An 18,382-nucleotide genomic window follows, 5' to 3' on the forward strand; every position below is an offset into this window, starting at 1 on the left:
CTCCCTGCTTGTGGCCTGGGAAAGCAGTCGAGGACAGCCCAAAGCTTTGGGACCCTGCACTCATGTGGGAGACCCGGAAGAGGTTCCTGGTTCCCGGCTTCGGATCAGCGCGTACTGGCCCGTTGCGGCTCACTTGGGGAGTGAAACATCAGATGGAAGATCTTCCTCTCTGTCTCTCCTCCTCTCTGTATATCCGGCTTTCCAATAACAATAAAATCTTTAAAAAAAAAAAAAAAAACATGACTTCACCTATGTTTTCTGTTCATCTCCTGTCCTTCCTCCCATATAATACCACACAACATCACTCAGTTTCTCAAGCATATCACCTATTTGTACTCCTTTATGTCAATGAATTACGAGATGTATTAGTGCTGCCTAGTGTTTCCCCTTCATTTGCATGCCAAAATCCAGCTTCCCTTTTCAAGACCTCTTTCACTTATCACCTCTGGAAAAGCAATTTCTTCTTTTAGGTTTGATTCAATTATTTGAAAGGCAGTTACACACAGAGTGAAACAGAGATAGAAATCTTCCATTGGCTGCATCACTTGCCGAATGTCCACAACAAGCTGGGTTGGGCCAAGCTAATGCCAGGAGCCAGGAACTCCATCCAGGTCCCATACACGGGTGTAGGGGCCCAAACACTCGAACCATCCACAACTACTTTTCCATGCATATTATCAGGGAGTTGGGTTAGAAGTGGAGCAGTACAGACTCGAACTGGCACCAGCTTGGAATGCTGGCATTTTAGGCAGCAGCTTAACATGCTAGAAAAGCAGTTCTAGTAGTTCCTTCTTCATTGTTATATCATTAGTAATTCCATCATCAACATTTCAATTGCAGTTCACCTGAACAGTGCACTTTATAACCATTATTTCACTGCACTGTAATTAACCTATAGCCTTGTCCACCTATGCAGAATCCCTAAAAGTAGTAATTAAATCTTTTCACACTTGCATTCCTGTCAGCTGGCACACATGTCACATAATAGATGATCAATAGAGAGATGTTCAACAAGCAAGTGTATAACTAATTTTATTCCTATGATAAATACTCTGATGTTTGATGTTAATGTTTAAGTATTTTATTTGAAAACAGTGTTGATGCAGATTCAGTCTACGACAAAGCAGATGAACCAACTAGATAGTTTACAGATATGAAAAGGGGAAAAAATTAAACCTCAAAATTCAATGTTACATGTCAGTTATTCACAGGAGAGTCTCTAAGAGGTACATCAGTGTTAATCTTCTAGTTCTCATACTTTAAAGTATAACCTTTTTAAAGATTTTTTTTTGAAAGGTAGGTTTACAGAGAAGAGAGACAGAGACACTGGGAGGGTGACATCATCCTTGGATCAGTGAAAACAGCACCATTTCAGAACTATCCAAACCACTTGGACAGAATCCCTGGAATATGTACACACTGAGACTCTGGGTTGCTGTAAGGTGGCGGTTCCTCAGCCCTGGGTAGTGGGACGTGTGGAAAGTCATGAGTGCTTTTCCCCTTTGCCTCTCCCCTTCCCCAGGAACAAGAAGAAACAGCAAATTTGGAAGCAATGAGTTCACCCAATTTTCCCTAAACCTCGATCCTTCCCACCCTGACCAACCATGTAATCATTATTAAAAAATAAAATGTTTTAAAAATTATGAAACACAAAATATAATCGCTAACAACTAGGCCTTCAACAAGGCAGTTACTTCAGAAAATAATTCTTATTTAAGTCTGTAATTTTTGTAGTACACTTAAGTCTCCTCCATTCTGCTATGATATTGAAACAGTAATAAAGAAAACTAGTAAAGGAAGAAGCAATGATTAATTTTCATAACACTATCACCTAACGTTTGAAAATAATTTTTAACCACTTTCTCACACATTCAATAGTTTACTTATTGTTACATCAGCTTTAAAAACAGCTACAGCTGAAATATAAGATTTTGATACAATTATCAAGTCAGATTACTGGGAAGGGAGGAGGTGAAATAATAACTACTAGAACCAAGTATAACACCAATATACTAATTTGATGCTTACTGAAAACTGCCTACACATAACTGATAATGTACACAAACTTCAACTTCAGAGTATTAACTTTAAAAAGCAAAATTACTACTACCAAACTGTGCACTTCAAAATCTATTTCACACTGAAATTCTGAAGCAGTTACTATTACTTAATATATACCTCTGATACTGACAATCATGTAATAATATTTTCTTTATCATAATCCTTTTATTTTCTTACATGTTACTTTCAGAGCATTAAAATCTATACTGACACTGTCAGAAAAGGGATTTAAACAAATTATTGCAGAATTTTAAATAACTGACAAAAACAATACAATTTAAAATAATGCGTGCAACTGCAATCCATTAATACAACAAGATTAAAAACAATGCTGAAAATAAATCTTCAAATCTTTCGCACTCGGGCCAAGCGCAGTAGCCTTGCAGCTGAAGTTCTTGCATAGCACATGCCAAGATCCCATATGGGCGCCAGTTCTAATCCCGGCCGACCTGCTTCCCATCCAGCTCCCCGCCTGTGGCCTGGAAAAGCAGTTGAGGACGGCCCAAAGCCTTGGGACTCTGTACCCGCATGGGAGACCTGCAAGAGGATCCTGGCTCCTAGCTTCAGATCGGCACAGCACTGACCATTGTGCTGCTTAGGGAGTGAATCAACGGACAGATGATCTTCCTCTCTGTCTCTCCTCCTTTCTCTATATCTGATTTTCCAATAAAAATAAAATAAATCTTTTTTTAAAAATCTTTTGCACTCACTAATCTATGAATCTAATGTTTACCATTTTCCAATCCTCCTAACCAAAGCCAACATGCTAAAGCAGAAGGATAGTTCACAATCTATCATAATACATGCAAGTTTAGTTATTAGGGTCATCCACATGGATTAACGGGAAGTATGGTCTCCCTATGGTTCCAATTCCAAGATTATTAACCCCCTGTTTTATGCCATAGTTTCCTAAAGGTTTCTGCCCTACTGCCCCAACCCAGTACCTCCAAAGACTTTCTAAACAGAAACTAACCTACTACAGCTGATCCAGTACGTAGGGCCCTCTAACACAGAATCTGCTTGGAGGAAACAATGGTCATTTTCCTAGACTCACCATCTGAACACTGGGCCACGACTGGGTAGTTCAGCAACTTGATGGAGGCAAAGATCCCTTCCTATCACAAGCTGAAATGCCACCTGTTTCAGGTTTCTTTGAAAATACATTATGGATACGCCACCTAGCTAGGCTCAGCTTTGGGACTTCACATTAGGAATCAGTGCCACAAGCGAACACAGTAGCAGTGGGTGGAGTACTCTGGTGCCAGAGTAGAAGGACCAGCCCCCATTTTCCAATGGCAGCAAAGACAACAGTGCCAAAGGCATTATCTGAAGTCCAGTGTCAGCACTAAAAACTAAGGAGGTACCCAGTGTCCAAGGAATACACTGGACCACTTCTGTGGCATGATTTTGACTACAGCTGCAGCATCAATCTCCAGATTTTCCAGAAATTGTGTGAGCTATCCAAGACTTCCCAGTACGCTATTCTGCTTACATTCTCTACAGTGTCTATGGGCTAGCACTAAAACTCTAGCTGATAACTACTCTTCTAATCTCAGGCATCTCCTCACTGCCCTGCTAGTTCTGTGTCTTTCATCTTTACATACCAAAGACACTTATTATTCTCTTCCTTAAATTGTTATTGTCTAATGCAAGTCCCCGTTCCTAACAAGCCTTCCCTACTTGATCACATGGTGTTCTTAATTCCATTGAAAACTTAATTTTCCCTAGTTCTGCATAGAGGTTAGCTTGAGTTCCCATCTAAACTATAAAATTCTTTTTTTGAAAACGATTTGTTTATTTTATTACAAAGTCAGATATACAGAGAGGAGGAGAGACAGAGAGGAAGATCTTCCGTCCGATGAGTCACTCCCCAAGTGAGCCGCAACGGCCGATGCTGCACCGATCCGAAGCCGGGAACCTGGAACCTCTTCCGGGTCTCCCACGCGGGTGCAGGGTCCCAAGGCATTGGGCCGTCCTCGACTGCTTTCCCAGGCCACAAGCAGGGAGCTGGATGGGAAGTGGAGCTGCCAGGATTAGAACCGGCGCCCATATGGGATCCCGGGGCATTCAAGGTGAGGACTTTAGCCGCTAGGCCAAGCCGCCAGGCCCTAAACTATAAAATTCTTGAACACAGAATTTATTTATTTATTTTTATTGGAAACTCAGGTTTACAGAGAGAACAGACAAAGATCTTCCATCTGCTGGCCTATCAAGTGGCTGCCAACAGCTGGAGCTGAGCTGGTCTGAAGCCAGGAGCCAGGAGCTTCTTCCGGGTCTCCCACATGGGCCCAAGGCCCTGGCCCACCCTCTGCTGCCCTCCCAGGCAAAAACAGGGAACTAGATGGGAAGTGGAGTAGCCAAGACATGAACTGGCACCCATATGGGATCCTAGCAGTTTCAAGGCAATGATCCACCCACTAGGCTACCATGCCAGGCCCTGAAGCAACATTTTAATAATGGCATGATGTCACATGTTGTCTGAGATAGTATTACAGGTTATTTTGCATGTTTGCTGATCAACTGACTGGAATCTTGCCTTTTATTTTATTCAACTCATTTTATCCTATACCTTATTCAACTCTTCCATTTCAAATCTTTACGTAAGGAAAATCAAATATACTACTGAGTTTTACAACTTTTAACAGCAGAACTATGCAAATGTGGTAGTGTTAGATAACAGATATTAATTAAAAGACAACCTCTTTAACACATTCAGAAAGGCTTTTCATACAATTTTTAAAATAACTTATGTTTAACAAACCCTGAAAACCTATATTTTTTCATTGTTGAAAACTTTTCAACAATGAAAAAACACTTCCAAAAATAAGCACAGATATCACCATGCAAACACATCAATTAAAACAATAAGAGCAGTTATTACAGTCACAAGTTACTGAGTATGTATCCTGGACCAAGCATTCTGCTAAATACTTTACAAGAATCCTCATTAATTCTTTGCAAGAGTCCTGTGAGGTGAATCTCACTACTAGTCTTCTCTAACACAAGGGGAAAATTGAAACAGAATTCTCAAGGTTACCCAGCTGGCAAGCAATGGAGCCAAAATTCCAACCTAAGTAATCCAACTCAGAGAATGTAACCACTTTGCCAGCAGTGCTCAGTCACCCAACTCATTTGATAGACATTCTACTATCCCTCCTCAGTTGAGTTAACTTCTGAGTTTGAATTTCCCAAAGAATATCACTGTCTTTCAGGCTTTCTTACCTTAAATACTTGCTGTTCCCTTGGGCCGGAATGTACTGCAGAAGGACACTGAACAGCTTACCTTGGGTCTCTTTTAATCCAGCAAGCAAAGCTCTATTCACTCTTCAACCTATCACTTAAAAACAACTTTCTCTTGGAAATCTTCATTTTGTCCATATTTTGTGACCCTCGTTCTGAAGGAAAGCATGTACTTGTATCCCTCCCTTATTCCTGGAAATGATTCATAGATATTAGTATCATTGATCTAATCTATATTGTAATTATATTTTATAAGAATATTTATCAAGCACTAGAATGTACCACAAACACAGCAGACTGCAATACTAGTCAAAGGCCTGGAATACATAAAGACCTCACTTTAAATTCAACTACAACTTAAATAAACACTTCCTACCATACGTTCCAATATTTTACTGTCCATGTGCCTGTATGTGTCACACATTTACTGGCAAGTGAAATTAGTATCTTACCAATTGCAAGCGCAGATCAGAACTTAAATTTTATCTTACCAATCATTTCTCACTTTTCCCATGAAGTTGGCACTACACTTTGATAATACCAAAATTGTGCATATAACAAATATTTCAAAATTGGAAGCATTCACTCTCCTCTCTATTAAATTTGCTAAAACAGAAGTCAAACTAAGAATAAGACACTGGAGCCAGTGCTGTGACACAGCTGATAAAGCCACCGTCAGCGTTGCAAGCAAACATCCCATATGGACACCGGTTTCAGACCTGGCTTTTCCACTCTCTATACAGATTCTTTCTGACGTACCTAGGAAAGTGGTGGAAGATGGTTCAGATCTTGTGCTCCTGCGTACAAGGGAGACCCAGAGGAAGCTCCTGACTCATGGCTTCAGAGTGACCTAACCTTGGGTCACTGCGGCCACTGGGAGAGTGAACAAGCAGATGGAATATCTCTTTCTTCCTGTCTAACCTTCTCTCTCTCACTTGCTCTGTAACTCTTTCAAATGAAATAAATCTTAAAAATAAAAAAAAAGGAGTAGGACACTAATAGTAATGAAGCAGAAACAAACAAGAAAACTAAATTGTACTTGAAAAGATGCTGTTATTCCTACTCATTTCCTACAGCTCACTTTAATTTCACTAAGCTATTATTTCATCTAACCTTTCAATTTTACCAGTACAAGAGGTAATTCATATACCAATACAATTGTTTATTTGAAGTGTATAATTCAGAGACCTAGAATCATCACCAATCAAGTTTTCATTTTCATCATTTTGCAGTTATTTTCGCTATGTCAGGGTTCTACAGCATCAGAATGAAGAGCACACAAATACACGCGTTTGTCACCTGAGTAAGGCTGGAGACCCAAGGTAAGCTGTCCAGTGGCTCTGAGGGAGTGTCCTTCTGCAGAGAGAGCTCAGCCTTGTCTTTTAAGGCCTTTGACGGACTGAAAGACCCACTCACAAAATAGAACATATACTTTGTTCAAAGTCTACTACTGACATAAAAGTTGATCACATTTAAAAATATATATATTGATGTCAACACATAAGCTGATATTTGACCAAGAACTGGGGACCACAATCTTGCCAAACACACACAAAATTAACTATGAAGGGGCTGGCATGATGGCTAAACCGGTTAAAACTCAGCCTGCCAAGTGCCAGCATTCCATTTGGTTCTTGTCCATGCTGCCCCACTTCCCAACCAGCTCCCTGCTTGTGGCATGGGAAAACAGTAGAAGATGGCCCAAAACCTTGTGACCACGCAGCTACATGGAAAATCTGGAAGAAGCTTCTGGCTTCTGGCTTTGTATCCATTCAACTCTGCCCTTTGCAGCCATTTATTTAGGGAGTGAACCAGCAGATGCAAGATATTTCTGTCTTTCCTTCTCTGTAAATCTGCCTCTCCAATTAAAAATAAACAAATCTAAAAAAAAAAATCACTACCAAACTTTCTGTTATCCAGTTCCTAACAAGCACTAATCCACTTCCTGTCTCTGAATTTGCCTATACATATTCATACAAACAGAATCCCTGAATAGGCGGGCTTTTGTGTCTGGCTTCTGTCACTGACGCATTGGTGTTTTCATAGTTCACCTAAGCTAGATGTATCTGTACTTTATTGCTTCTCTTTTTAACCATAAATATATTTCATTTTACCACCTATACGTATTTTATGTATCTACTCATCAGCTGTTTGACAGGCTATTTCTACCTTTTGGATATTATAAGTAATGCTGCTGCATTCATATACAAGTTTTTATATAGACATGTTTCTGCTGGATACACACCTAGGAGTTAAAGCTGTTGGATCATTGATAATTCTGTAATACTCCCTTTTACTTTGCAAACCTTTTAAATGAAATCCACAACTAAAAAGTTTATGTTTTTACAAACATAAGCACCGGCCTGGCACAGTGGCCTAGTGGCTAAAGCCCTCGCCTTGCATGCAGCAAGATCTCATGTTGCCACTGGTTCATATCCCAGCTGTTCCACTTCCCATCCAGCTCCTGCCTGTGCCCTAGGAAAGCAGCAGAGGATGGCCCAGAGCCTAGGGAACCTGCACCCATATTGGATACCCAGAAGAAGCTCCTGGCTCATCTTTTTCTGTCTCTCATCTGTAAATATGACTTTCCAATAAAAATAAAAACAAATATTTTTTTTTAAATGTCTATTAGTTGGCTTTTAGTTCAGGTGAGAAAAAAAAAAATCTAGATTCTAACTCCCTCAGTTATATGACTTGAGGCAAATAATCTCTAAATATCAAACTCTTTTTGAATAAAAAGGACACAGACTATAGCTATTCAACTTGCCTCCCGAGAGCATTATACAGATCATATGAAGAAAGCACAGTGAGCATTATATAATCTCACAGAAAAGTGTTATTTTGCAGAACACATACGTAATAACTCAAAAGTCATATCAACAAACACAAGATGACCTACAATCCCAAAACACTGAGCAAGGTGTCTTGCACTAGCAAATGATAAGTAGGGATTTGCGCAAAGATTACATATCTGTAATTGAGTCCAAGATCTCAAATTGGGAACCAATCTGAATGAGTATGTGTGTTTTGAGCCTCTAAGGGTTTGCAGAAAAACAGATCACTGCGCCATCCACATTTCATTCTTTGAAACATTTGCAGAGTACCTATTCCCCTGCTCCCAAGAGTTCGTTAGTTGCAGGGCAGGAGTACATTTGCATCATAGTTATTTTGCTGTCTATGTCCCACAGTGCAGTTGCATACAAATGCTCATGAAAGTACAGAGGAAGCAGCAATTACTTCTTCCATTACTGGGAGTCAGGGAAAGTTTCACATTGGAACTGAGCCTCAAGGGATAAGGGGTAGAGGTCATTCTGGAAGACAAAACAGCAAAAAAGGCACTTGTTTTAGGAACAGCGAGCACGGTCACAGTCAATACCCAAGAGTCTGGGGAGAATCAAGGCAAAAATGGTAAAGCGGAGATCAAAGCAAAGAAAACAAGAGACAGATTTTTCAGTCTACAAATAAATGAAGCAATAACTGAGACTTTTAAGCAAGGCTGTAAGCTGTCCACAGTGCCAGTAGAAGGCATGGGTCCAAAAGAGGAAAAAAGTTTCAGGCCATTTCAGCAATTGATAAACGGGATCAATTTTCTTGATCCAAACAACTATGAAGTAATCATGAACCAATCTCAAAAAAAAAGTATCACAATGTTTTCACTTAAAACTCTAAATAACAGATATTCCCCTCCCTGTTAACCAAAGAGAATAGATACTAAGCTCTAAAACAAATGTCACTAAGAAAAATAAATATATAAGTCTGAGATAATAAAATGTGAATTTAGGTGCTGGTATTGTGGCACAGCGGGTAGAGCCACAGCTTGTGACACTGGCATACAGTATGAGACTTGGTTTGAGTTCTGGCTGCTCCAATTCTGGTCCAGCGTCCTGCATATTTGCTGGCAAAGCAGTGGAAGAAAGTTAAAGCACTTGGGCTCCTGCACCCACAGGAGACCTGCAAGAAGCTCTTGGCCCGGATTACCCTTGACTGTTGCAACCATCTAATTAGTGAACCAGCAGGTGAAAGATCGCGTTGTCTCTTTTTCTCTCTGCCTTTAACTGTGCCTTAAGAAACTGTGCTGGATGGAATACTATTCAGTCATTAAAAAAAAAAAGTGGTCCCAACTGGAGACCATTATGCCAATAACAAGAGGACAGATACCATATGTTCTCTCTGATATGAGGTAACTTTCATCCAAAATACAAAACGAAAAGACACAAAGGTAAATAAGTATTATACTTGTAACCTCACAAATGAGACGTGTAATGGAAAGCAGAGTACCAGGAACCAAAGAGGACTGGCAGTATACATCTCCACTCATGAATAAAAGTAGGCCCCCCACAACACTATTAAATATACCCAGACAACAAAATACTAGACTCTCCCCCACTGCTTACACCTGCAGTGCCATGACACACACAGAGCTGAACACTGGAGTCTAGACTATAGCTGAAGGACTATATCACTGTAAAAACTCAGCGGTGGGCCCGGCGGCATAGCCTAGCAGCTAAAGTCCTCGCCTTGAACGCACCGGGATCCCATATGGGCGCTGGTTCTAATCCCGGCAGCTCCACTTCCCATCCAGCTCCCTGCTTGTGGCCTGGGAAAGCAGTTGAGGACGGCCCAATGCATTGGGACACTGCACCCGTGTAGGAGACCTGGAAGAAGTTCCTGGTTCCCAACTTCAGATCGGCGCGCATCGGCCCGTTGCGGCTCACTTGGGGAGTGAAACATCGGACGGAAGATCTTCCTCTCTGTCTCTCCTCCTCTCTCTGTATATCTGACTTTGTAATAAAAATAAATCTTAAAAAAAAATTTTTTTTTAAATTAAAAAAAATAAAAACTCAGTGGGCAATGGGGAAGGGAGCAGGACAGGAGGAAGAGGAGGGTATGGGGAGGAGCCCTACGCCTGCAAGGCTGTAAACTGTTAAATAAGAATCTAAAAATTATAAAAAGTAAAGAAATAGATAAAAAATAAACTGAATTAACCTAGGGAATAGTCAAATAGCTACGCAGGGAAGAAAAATGTCATAAGTAGACATTCATATATTCTTTTAAAGATTTATTTATTTTTATTGGAAAGGCAGATACACAGAGAGGAGGAGAGACAGAGAGCAAGATCTTCCGTCCATCGATTCACAACCCAAGCGGCCACAATGGCCAGAACTGAGCTGATCTGAAGCTAGGAGCCCAGAGCCTCTTTTGGGTCTCCCATGAGGGTGCAGGGTCCCAAGGTTTTGGGTCGTCCTCGACTGTTTTTCTAGGTCACAGGCAGGGAGATGGATGGGAAGCAGGGCCACCAGAATACAAAATATGGGATTCTGGCACGTGCAAGGTGAGGACTTAGCCACTAGGCTACTGTACCAGGTCCTACCCATAATTTAAACAAAGTAAAACAATAAATATTTCATCAATTTTCCACTATTGTGAAAAGTAACATGGAAGGAAAGGAGTATATTTTCTGAATATACAAACTGGTTTTCCACATGTGTTCATATTAGTGTATCTTAAACAATATACGTGTCACATAAACAATGCTCTCATAGAAACTAGCACCTCTTAATGATCTTCATACTTCCAGCAACAAAATGAATAATGGCCAGGGTTTGGTGCAGAGGCCTAAGTTTTCCTTTAGGGTGACCAGATCTTGCATTGCAATTCCTGGTTTGAGGTCTGTCCTACACTTCCTTTTTTTTTTTTTTTTTTTAAGATTTATTTATTTTTATTACAAAGTCAGATATACAGAGAGGAGGAGAGACAGAGAGGAAGATCTTCCGTCCGATGCTTCACTCCCCAAGTGAGCCGCAACGGCCGGTGCTGGCCCGATTTGAAGCCGGGAACCTGGAACCTCTTCCGGGTCTTCCACACGGGTGTAGTGTCCCAAAGCTTTGGGCCGTCCTCAACTGCTTTCCCAGGCCACAAGCAGGGAGCTGGATGGGAAGTGGAGCTGCCGGGATTAGAACCAGCACCCATATGGGATCCCGGGGCTTTCAAGGCGAGGACTTCAGCCACTAGGCCATGGCGCTGGGCCCCTGTCCTACACTTCCAATCCAGTTTCCTGCTAACGGCAGCCAGGCAGGCAGCAGACAATGTCCCTTTCACCCACAAACATCAAGGTGGATTGGAGTCCTGGTGTGGGCCTGGCCCAACTTTAGCTGTTGGGGCATTTAGGTAGTAAACCAGCAAGCAGAAGATCACTAAAGAAAATAAGTAAGTGAAATATCAAAAGAAAAAAAAAGTTCTTCTTCCACTTAAAATAAATGCACAAACAAAAACGAAGGGAAACAAATTAGGGGCCCAGTGCAGTAGCCTAGCGGTTAAAGTCCTTGCCGTGCACACACCGGGATCCCATATGGGTGCCAGTTCTATCCCCAATGGCAGCCCCACTTCCCATCCAACTCCCTGCTTGTGGCATGGGAAAGCAGCTGAGGACAGCTCAAAACCTTGGACCCTGCACCCATGTGGAAGACCCAGAAGAGGCTCCTGGCTTCTGGCTTCAGATCAGTGCAGCTCCGGCCATTGCAGCCACTTGGGGAGTGAACAACGGACAGAAGATCTCTCTGTCTCTCCTCTCTGTGTGTCTGACTTTCCAGTGAAAATAAAATGAATCTTTAAAAAATTTAAAAAAAAAAATTAATTAGGTATTAGGTGTCCAGTAAAATTAACACAAAAACAAACAAAACCAATGAATATATGATCCATCATCCTACCAAAAGCTGAAGCAATCATGCAGTCATCTTTCGAGGTGAAGGAAGATGAAAATGGTCTTTGTGACGAATCTTCCTCTGTAATGATTTCCTTGCAACGTCCCTCCCTGACACATGCAAGATCACTCCTGCTTCTATGTCTTTGCTTGAGCAGCTCCTCCCATCCATAATTCCTTTCCCTAACACTGTGCCCTTTTTGAAAACTTGTAAGGTCTACTGCAAATGAGATGGCAGCTAAGAAACTGTCCTATCCATGAGTCTTCTCTTCCCCATTCAGTTCATACAGAATTTTTTCGTTTGCTCTAGTCCTAAGGGACAATTTAATTTCTTTTAAAAGTGTATTTCTTTGTATTTGAAAGGCAGATTCACAGAGCATAGAAGATTCTGTATCCACTGGTCCACTCCCCACAGGGCCACAGTGGTTACAGCTGAGCCGATCCAGGGCCAAGAGCCTCCTTTGGTTCTCCCATGTGGGTGCAAGTGCCCAAGGACTTGGGCTGTCCTCCGCAGTTTTCCCAGGCCACCAACAGGGAATTAGAACAGAAAAGTCACAGCCAGGATGAGTACCCATATGGGATGCTGATGCTGCAGCTGGAAGATTAGCTTGCAATGCCACCGTGCCAGCACTGATGATTTAATTAACACTGTCACCTTTTTTCAGTTTCTGGCATTTGATCATTTTCATTCCTACTGCCAACCTAGTCTATGCCCTTATAAAAACACATTCTAGAGGAATGAGCCAGCAGATGTAAGGTTTCTCTCTCTCTCTCTCTCTCTCTTTCTCTCTCTCTCTCTCTTTCTCTCTCTCTCTCTCCCTCTCTCTTAATAGCTCAGCCATTCAAATAAAAAAAATATACATTCTATATAAAATGTTACAATGCCTTGGAATAGCTCAACAGTTATGAAATTGGGCTTATGGCCCCTAGAGGCAAAAGTCAAAACACCTAGTTTCAAATTCCAGCTCTTCCATTTATTAAGTTATGGGAACTTGGGAAGTTAAGGTAAGCTAACCTCTCCATGTTTCAATTTCCTCAGAGGTTGATGTGGAAAAAAAATAAGCACCTACCTCAAAAAAAAAAAAAGATGATTAAATAAGTTAAAATAGAAAGTATATAGAACAGGGCATGCATGCTACATAGAGTATGCACAAGTGTTAGTTAAGCTGCTGGCCATTCTTCCTCCCCCAGGCCACTGCATACACTATTGTCATACCACTTTTTCTTAAAGAGTGGTTTTGTTATATTAGCGTTCTGTTCAGAACTCTCCTTGGCCCTCCATAACCCAAGGGTCCCTGTCTGTAGCTTGGCACTGCACAACTTGGCACCATACTATCTATTCAGCTTGATTTACTTGACACCTTATATATACAAAATCGCAGGAAATAGACACAGTCATTCTCCTCCAGATCTGACAACTACATAGAGCAGGCACAAACATGAAAACATCACAAAAATGTTTGCCCACCATCTTCCAAAAGATCTCATCAATCCAACAAAATCAGTGTTCTTGGCATTGGAAAAATGCTGAACCCCTTCAAAATGATCTGCTTGCTTGCTTTATTGCGTTTTCAATACTCAAGCCAGTGCATACGCCCTGACTTTAAAGTCTAATTCAAGCACCACTATCCTCGTATCCTTTAAACTTGAATCATCTTATCTGAATCAGCTTTTCCAAATGTATAACCACCTTCACTACCCAGTACATTAGTTCCTAGAAAGAAGGAATAATTACATCCAGCTCTTGCTACTTCCTTCCCCCCTCACCACAAGGACTTTCACGGAAACAGATCACTATGATAGAAACACACACTCAAAAAAACACACAGTGAGTTCAAATAAAAGACTGGAAGTGGACAACTACTACTAAGTAAACTACAATGAGGCTCTGTGGTAAACTACTGTGCCAACCACGAGTCTGTCAATAGTCCCCAAAACCTTCTATCAAACAGGGTCATGCAATTAAAAGGTAACAATCTATTCACTATCCCTTCTATATAACCACTATCTAGGTAGATTTATTTGTTCAGCACTACTTTGAATCAAGATAATTAAACATTCTACTGACTGTTACCTAATTTGAAGTTGGCCTTCAAGGGCCAGCTTTCAAGCAGGGCAATAACTCAACTGCTAAATCCTTGGGAGGATGACTGGGGAAGACATCACTTTGAGGCAAACCTGCAGGTTTAAGTACAATAAGATATTCCATGAATTTAGCATGAGAAAGTGTCAATAGGGGACAGAGCTACGACACAGGTTATGTTGCTGTATGGAATGTTGGTACCCCAAAGGATCACCAGTTCAAGTCCTGGTTGCTCCCCTTCCAATCCTACTCCCTGCTAATGCACCTACAAAAGCAGCGGAAGATGGTCCAAAAACTTGGACCCAGATGGAGTTCCTGGCTCCCAGCTTGAGCATGACCCATCGAGTGAACCAGCAGATGGAAGATCTCATTGCATCTATGTTCACTCTCTGTATCCCTGTCTTTCAAATAAATAAAATAAATCTTCAAGAAAAAAAAAGACACGTCCTTAAAGATAAATAAACACATAAAAAAATAAAGGGACAGCCTTATATCCAGAGTTTTACTTTATCTAATAAAGTGAGGGAGTGAGGGAGAATGGCAGAAATAAGCCCAATCTACCCTTCAAAGCTAAGTTTTCCTAAGTTACAAGTTCCACTCACAGTTTTAACATGTCATCCAATTCCAAGCTAAACATTCCCTATTGATCTACTCTTAGTCATTGCAAAACCAGCCTACTGTGAGGACATTAGTACAGCCATGGAAAGCACCTTTCATGTAAACACTGCTTTTCAAATAAGGTTTTTTTAAAAAGGAGTCTCCTTTGAGTTCTGAAGGAAAAAAAGTGAATTGATGGCGTGTGCACGTACATTCTGAGAGCAAACCAGAGCCAAGCCCTTACCTAACTATGCAGAACCTAACTGGTTGCTGAGGCAGTGGGGGGAGGGGAACAGGGAGCAAAGAAAGTAAAAGGTGGATAAGGTAGCAGTGGCTGGAACCAATGTGCAAATTCAAAGGCCAGAATGGTGAATTCTATGAATAATTGTCTTAGAAGAGTGTGTGCATTTTGTGCAGTCTTTGAGGCACCTAAACTTCAGCTTCTAGGGACAAAAAAAAAAAAAAAAAAGTCTACTCCATAGGTAAATAGGTATCTGGTGTCATCCGGTATTACAGGGAAAAATGAACACAGTTTCCAGTTCTCGCCCCACACACAGAGTAGGTTACGGGGATTATGCAAGCACACAGCACTTGGGCAATCTTTCCCTTCTTTCCTTAGAAAATAATTTATATAATAACTCCTTAATTCAGTAGCTACAGGAGCAGCACTGCTTCCTCCTCCTTGCGAGGCTCGGCTTTCCTTCGCTGCAAAGCACTGAATCCAGAAAAAATTCAAATTGTTCTTTTAAGGAAGACTTAATCATTTATCTCAGAAAAGGGCAAAAAGTCAGGCAGCGAAATGTGAGCTATTTCTATTAAGTGTTACATAACTTAAAGTTGAAATGAATTCAGTAGTTCAATTAAAAACTGAGGCTGGAGCACAAAGATGAGCTCTCTGAGTACACTCTTCACACACCCAGTTTTTAAAACTTGAAGGGTTTAGTATTTCCTTAATACAGAAGCACAGATCTGTATAGTCAGTTGGGATATCAACAGAAAAATGCTGAAATTGTTATATTCGAAGGAAGTATCCCCTTTGGAGAAGGGGGTAATTAACAGAAGTGTAGTTTCCTAACACTAACTTCTAAAATGTCATCTCTGTAAGGGATGACACCAAAAAGTAATTTCCAAAAGCAATACAGCTACCCACTGTCACCTGCAAACAAGACTGAAAATGTAAAGTCACAGATGCTCATGCTTCATTCAATTGACTGCAAATTACTCCTTCCAGGGTAAACATCTAGCAAAACTTCTCCACAGCATGAGGTTCACACAAGCATCTTCCCTTACTGGAACAGGCCCTGATCTGAACTCAACTCACAGTCCAACCCCCCAGATAACCTGAACCCTGCTGAAAAATCGGCCATGGATGCCCTGCTTGGCTTCCGCATTGAATCCACCTTTCTAAAAAGTCTGAAAGCAAGTCTCCAAGCCCGGCTATCTAGTTTTCTCCCACCAAATTAGGGTTTGTGGTTTCACTGGGAATGATCAGTACTATCAGGCTGCCCATCGCCCTCTGAGGCATTTGGTTACAATACCTTCTGTTTTCTATTCAACCACCTCACTGCCATTTCCCCCAGAACCAGAGTTGCCTCCCAGGCTCTGCGCAGTGTTCTCTCTGGGGTGCAAACCCTGGGATCCTGCATCCACAGCACCTCCTGAGAGAGGGCCAAAGGCAAGGCAAGTAGAACACGCAAACACGCGGCGCAAAGACAACGTGGGTGACATTACCTTGCCGGTCTTGTGATCGAACCAGACGAGAGCATGGTTCCTTGATAGCACTTTGCAGTCAAAGGTGGCATTATTCTGCGCCGGCCGGCAGCGGGCCACCGAGCGGCCGATTTTGATGGGCTCGTCCAGGTAGACATGACGCTCCTGAAACGGGTGCGAGTTCGGGCGGCAGGTGAAGATGGCCAAAGCTGACGGCATCGAGGACAGCCTGGGGGTGCCTCTCCTACCAGGGACAACGAGGAGTTCCTCCAGATCTGCACTGTCCTTCACCAACGTAGACTCCCCCTGCCTATGCCCCACCTTCCCACCCCCCCAAAAAATTTTTTTGCCAATTATAACAAACTGCGCATCGTCTAAGAGTAACCAGGGCACATCAGCAGCTCTCGGCTGGGGTGGGAAGACGGCCCATCGCTTCCTTGCACATCCAGCAGCGCCCCAATCGCATACAGTCCCCCGCTGGCAGCAGCCTCTCTCAGTCCATCTTCCCTGGGAAGGAAAGGCTCACACATGGGGCAGCTTCGGCCAACACAACTCCTGGAAGACACTTGGGGGGCAGACAGCGATTCCTGGGCAGTGCTGGCGATCGCGACCGCAGTCCCCTCTCGCTGGCGGAAACGGTGCAGCACTGCAGCATGAAGGAAGGGGTCTGTCCGGGGACTGTCGGCTGCAAGGTCCTCTGGGGGGCCCCCCACCGAAGGGCAGCCGCAAGGGCCCTGGGTGGCGACGAGACGGGAGCTCTAGGCGGCCAGCGGGACAGTCCGCATCGCCCCTGCTGTGCCGAGGCTGCCCGCGAGGGCACACCGGGGTCCCCGACCCCCCTTGCACGGGATGAGCCGGCGGTGACTGGGGTCTCCCGCGCGAGGCGTGGGTGCGGGCAGCGGCCAAAGCCGGAGTCCCGCGGCACCTGGCGGGCGTCTCCGCGACCAGGGCGGGACCCGCTCCGCAGGCAGGCAGGCCGGTGCGGACTCGAGCGAGGCCGGCGGGAAGTTGGCCCCTGGACGCCCGGGCTCCCGGCGGGGGCTGCTCAGCACACGGGCCGCCTCCCTTCAGGGGCGTCCCCGCGAGGGTCGCATCTCAGGGACGGGCAGCCGCGGCTCTCGGCGGACGGGGAGGTGGGGGAGGGAGACTGGCCCGGAGGTTGAGGGAGAGGCCTGGAGGCCCCGGGGCTGAGTCCGCCGCAGCCTCCACTCCTCACGGCCAGCGGGGCAGGCTCAGGCTGTGCCCGAAGAGACAGGAAACTTTCCGACCTGCGGGGAGAAAAACATCAAAACAAACGGCCGTCAGGCGCCGGTGCCCGCCCGGCTCAGCCCTCGCCCCGCTCAGCCAGCCCCACAGCCAGCCTCCACCGCTGCCCACGACCTCCCGGCCGACCTCTCCGCAGGCTGACTGCCGGCATCGGAGCCGGGACGCCACGACGACTCCTGCCTCCCCAGCCACCGATGCCTCCGCGGTCTCAGCTTACCTTGCCAGCGCCGGCCGCCATAGTGACTCTGACTGAAACCTACCCGGTGCACAAGCACGGGAACGCGCACCCTTCAAGGGCCCTCCTACCCCTTCTCCCGCGCCGTAGCTTGGGGATGTCACGTGGCAGACGCCATGGAAGCCATGTTTGTCGAGGGCAGCAAGTAGGGCAAGCTAACTTTTAACGAATCCTCTGGGCGCCATGTCAGTTAAGGGCTAGAAACTTCAAATCCCCGGATAGCCAGCACGACCATTTTGGTTAAGGGCAAGAAAGAATTTGAGCTGTTGAAAGTTTCAGAAACAAATCGTACTAACTGCCCACTTTTGCATCTTTGCAGTAGAGTACCAGATTTGGCGAAATTTTATTCACTGTCGTTCTTTTTGAAAGTAGCCACAAGTAAAGAGAACAGATCCGAGTGCTAGAGATAGTCCTTAGAAGCCATCTTAGCTCTGGGCACACAGTCACCCTCTGCCGCTTGGGGGAAAGCCACAGAACTCCCACAAGTCTC

The 18,382-nt window shown here is 43.7% G+C and overlaps 1 protein-coding gene across 31 annotated transcripts in view; it reads right to left on the bottom strand.

Moving 5' to 3' along the window:
- The window catches only part of SLMAP (sarcolemma associated protein), a 124,979-nt gene extending 107,890 nt beyond the window's left edge, over positions 1-17,089 (bottom strand). For all 31 annotated transcript variants that reach the window (XM_036497560.2, XM_012925959.2, XM_058679108.1 and 28 more), the window contains exon 1: positions 16,413-17,089. In XM_036497560.2, coding sequence (XP_036353453.2) covers positions 16,413-16,610 — 198 coding nt within the window. In that variant the 5' untranslated portion in view covers positions 16,611-17,089. The remainder of the gene's footprint in view (positions 1-16,412) is intronic.
- Positions 17,090-18,382: the final 1,293 nt, after the last annotated feature.

This window comes from Ochotona princeps, chromosome 21 (assembly GCF_030435755.1).
Source record: "Ochotona princeps isolate mOchPri1 chromosome 21, mOchPri1.hap1, whole genome shotgun sequence".
NCBI classification, from domain to species: Eukaryota; Metazoa; Chordata; class Mammalia; order Lagomorpha; family Ochotonidae; genus Ochotona; species Ochotona princeps.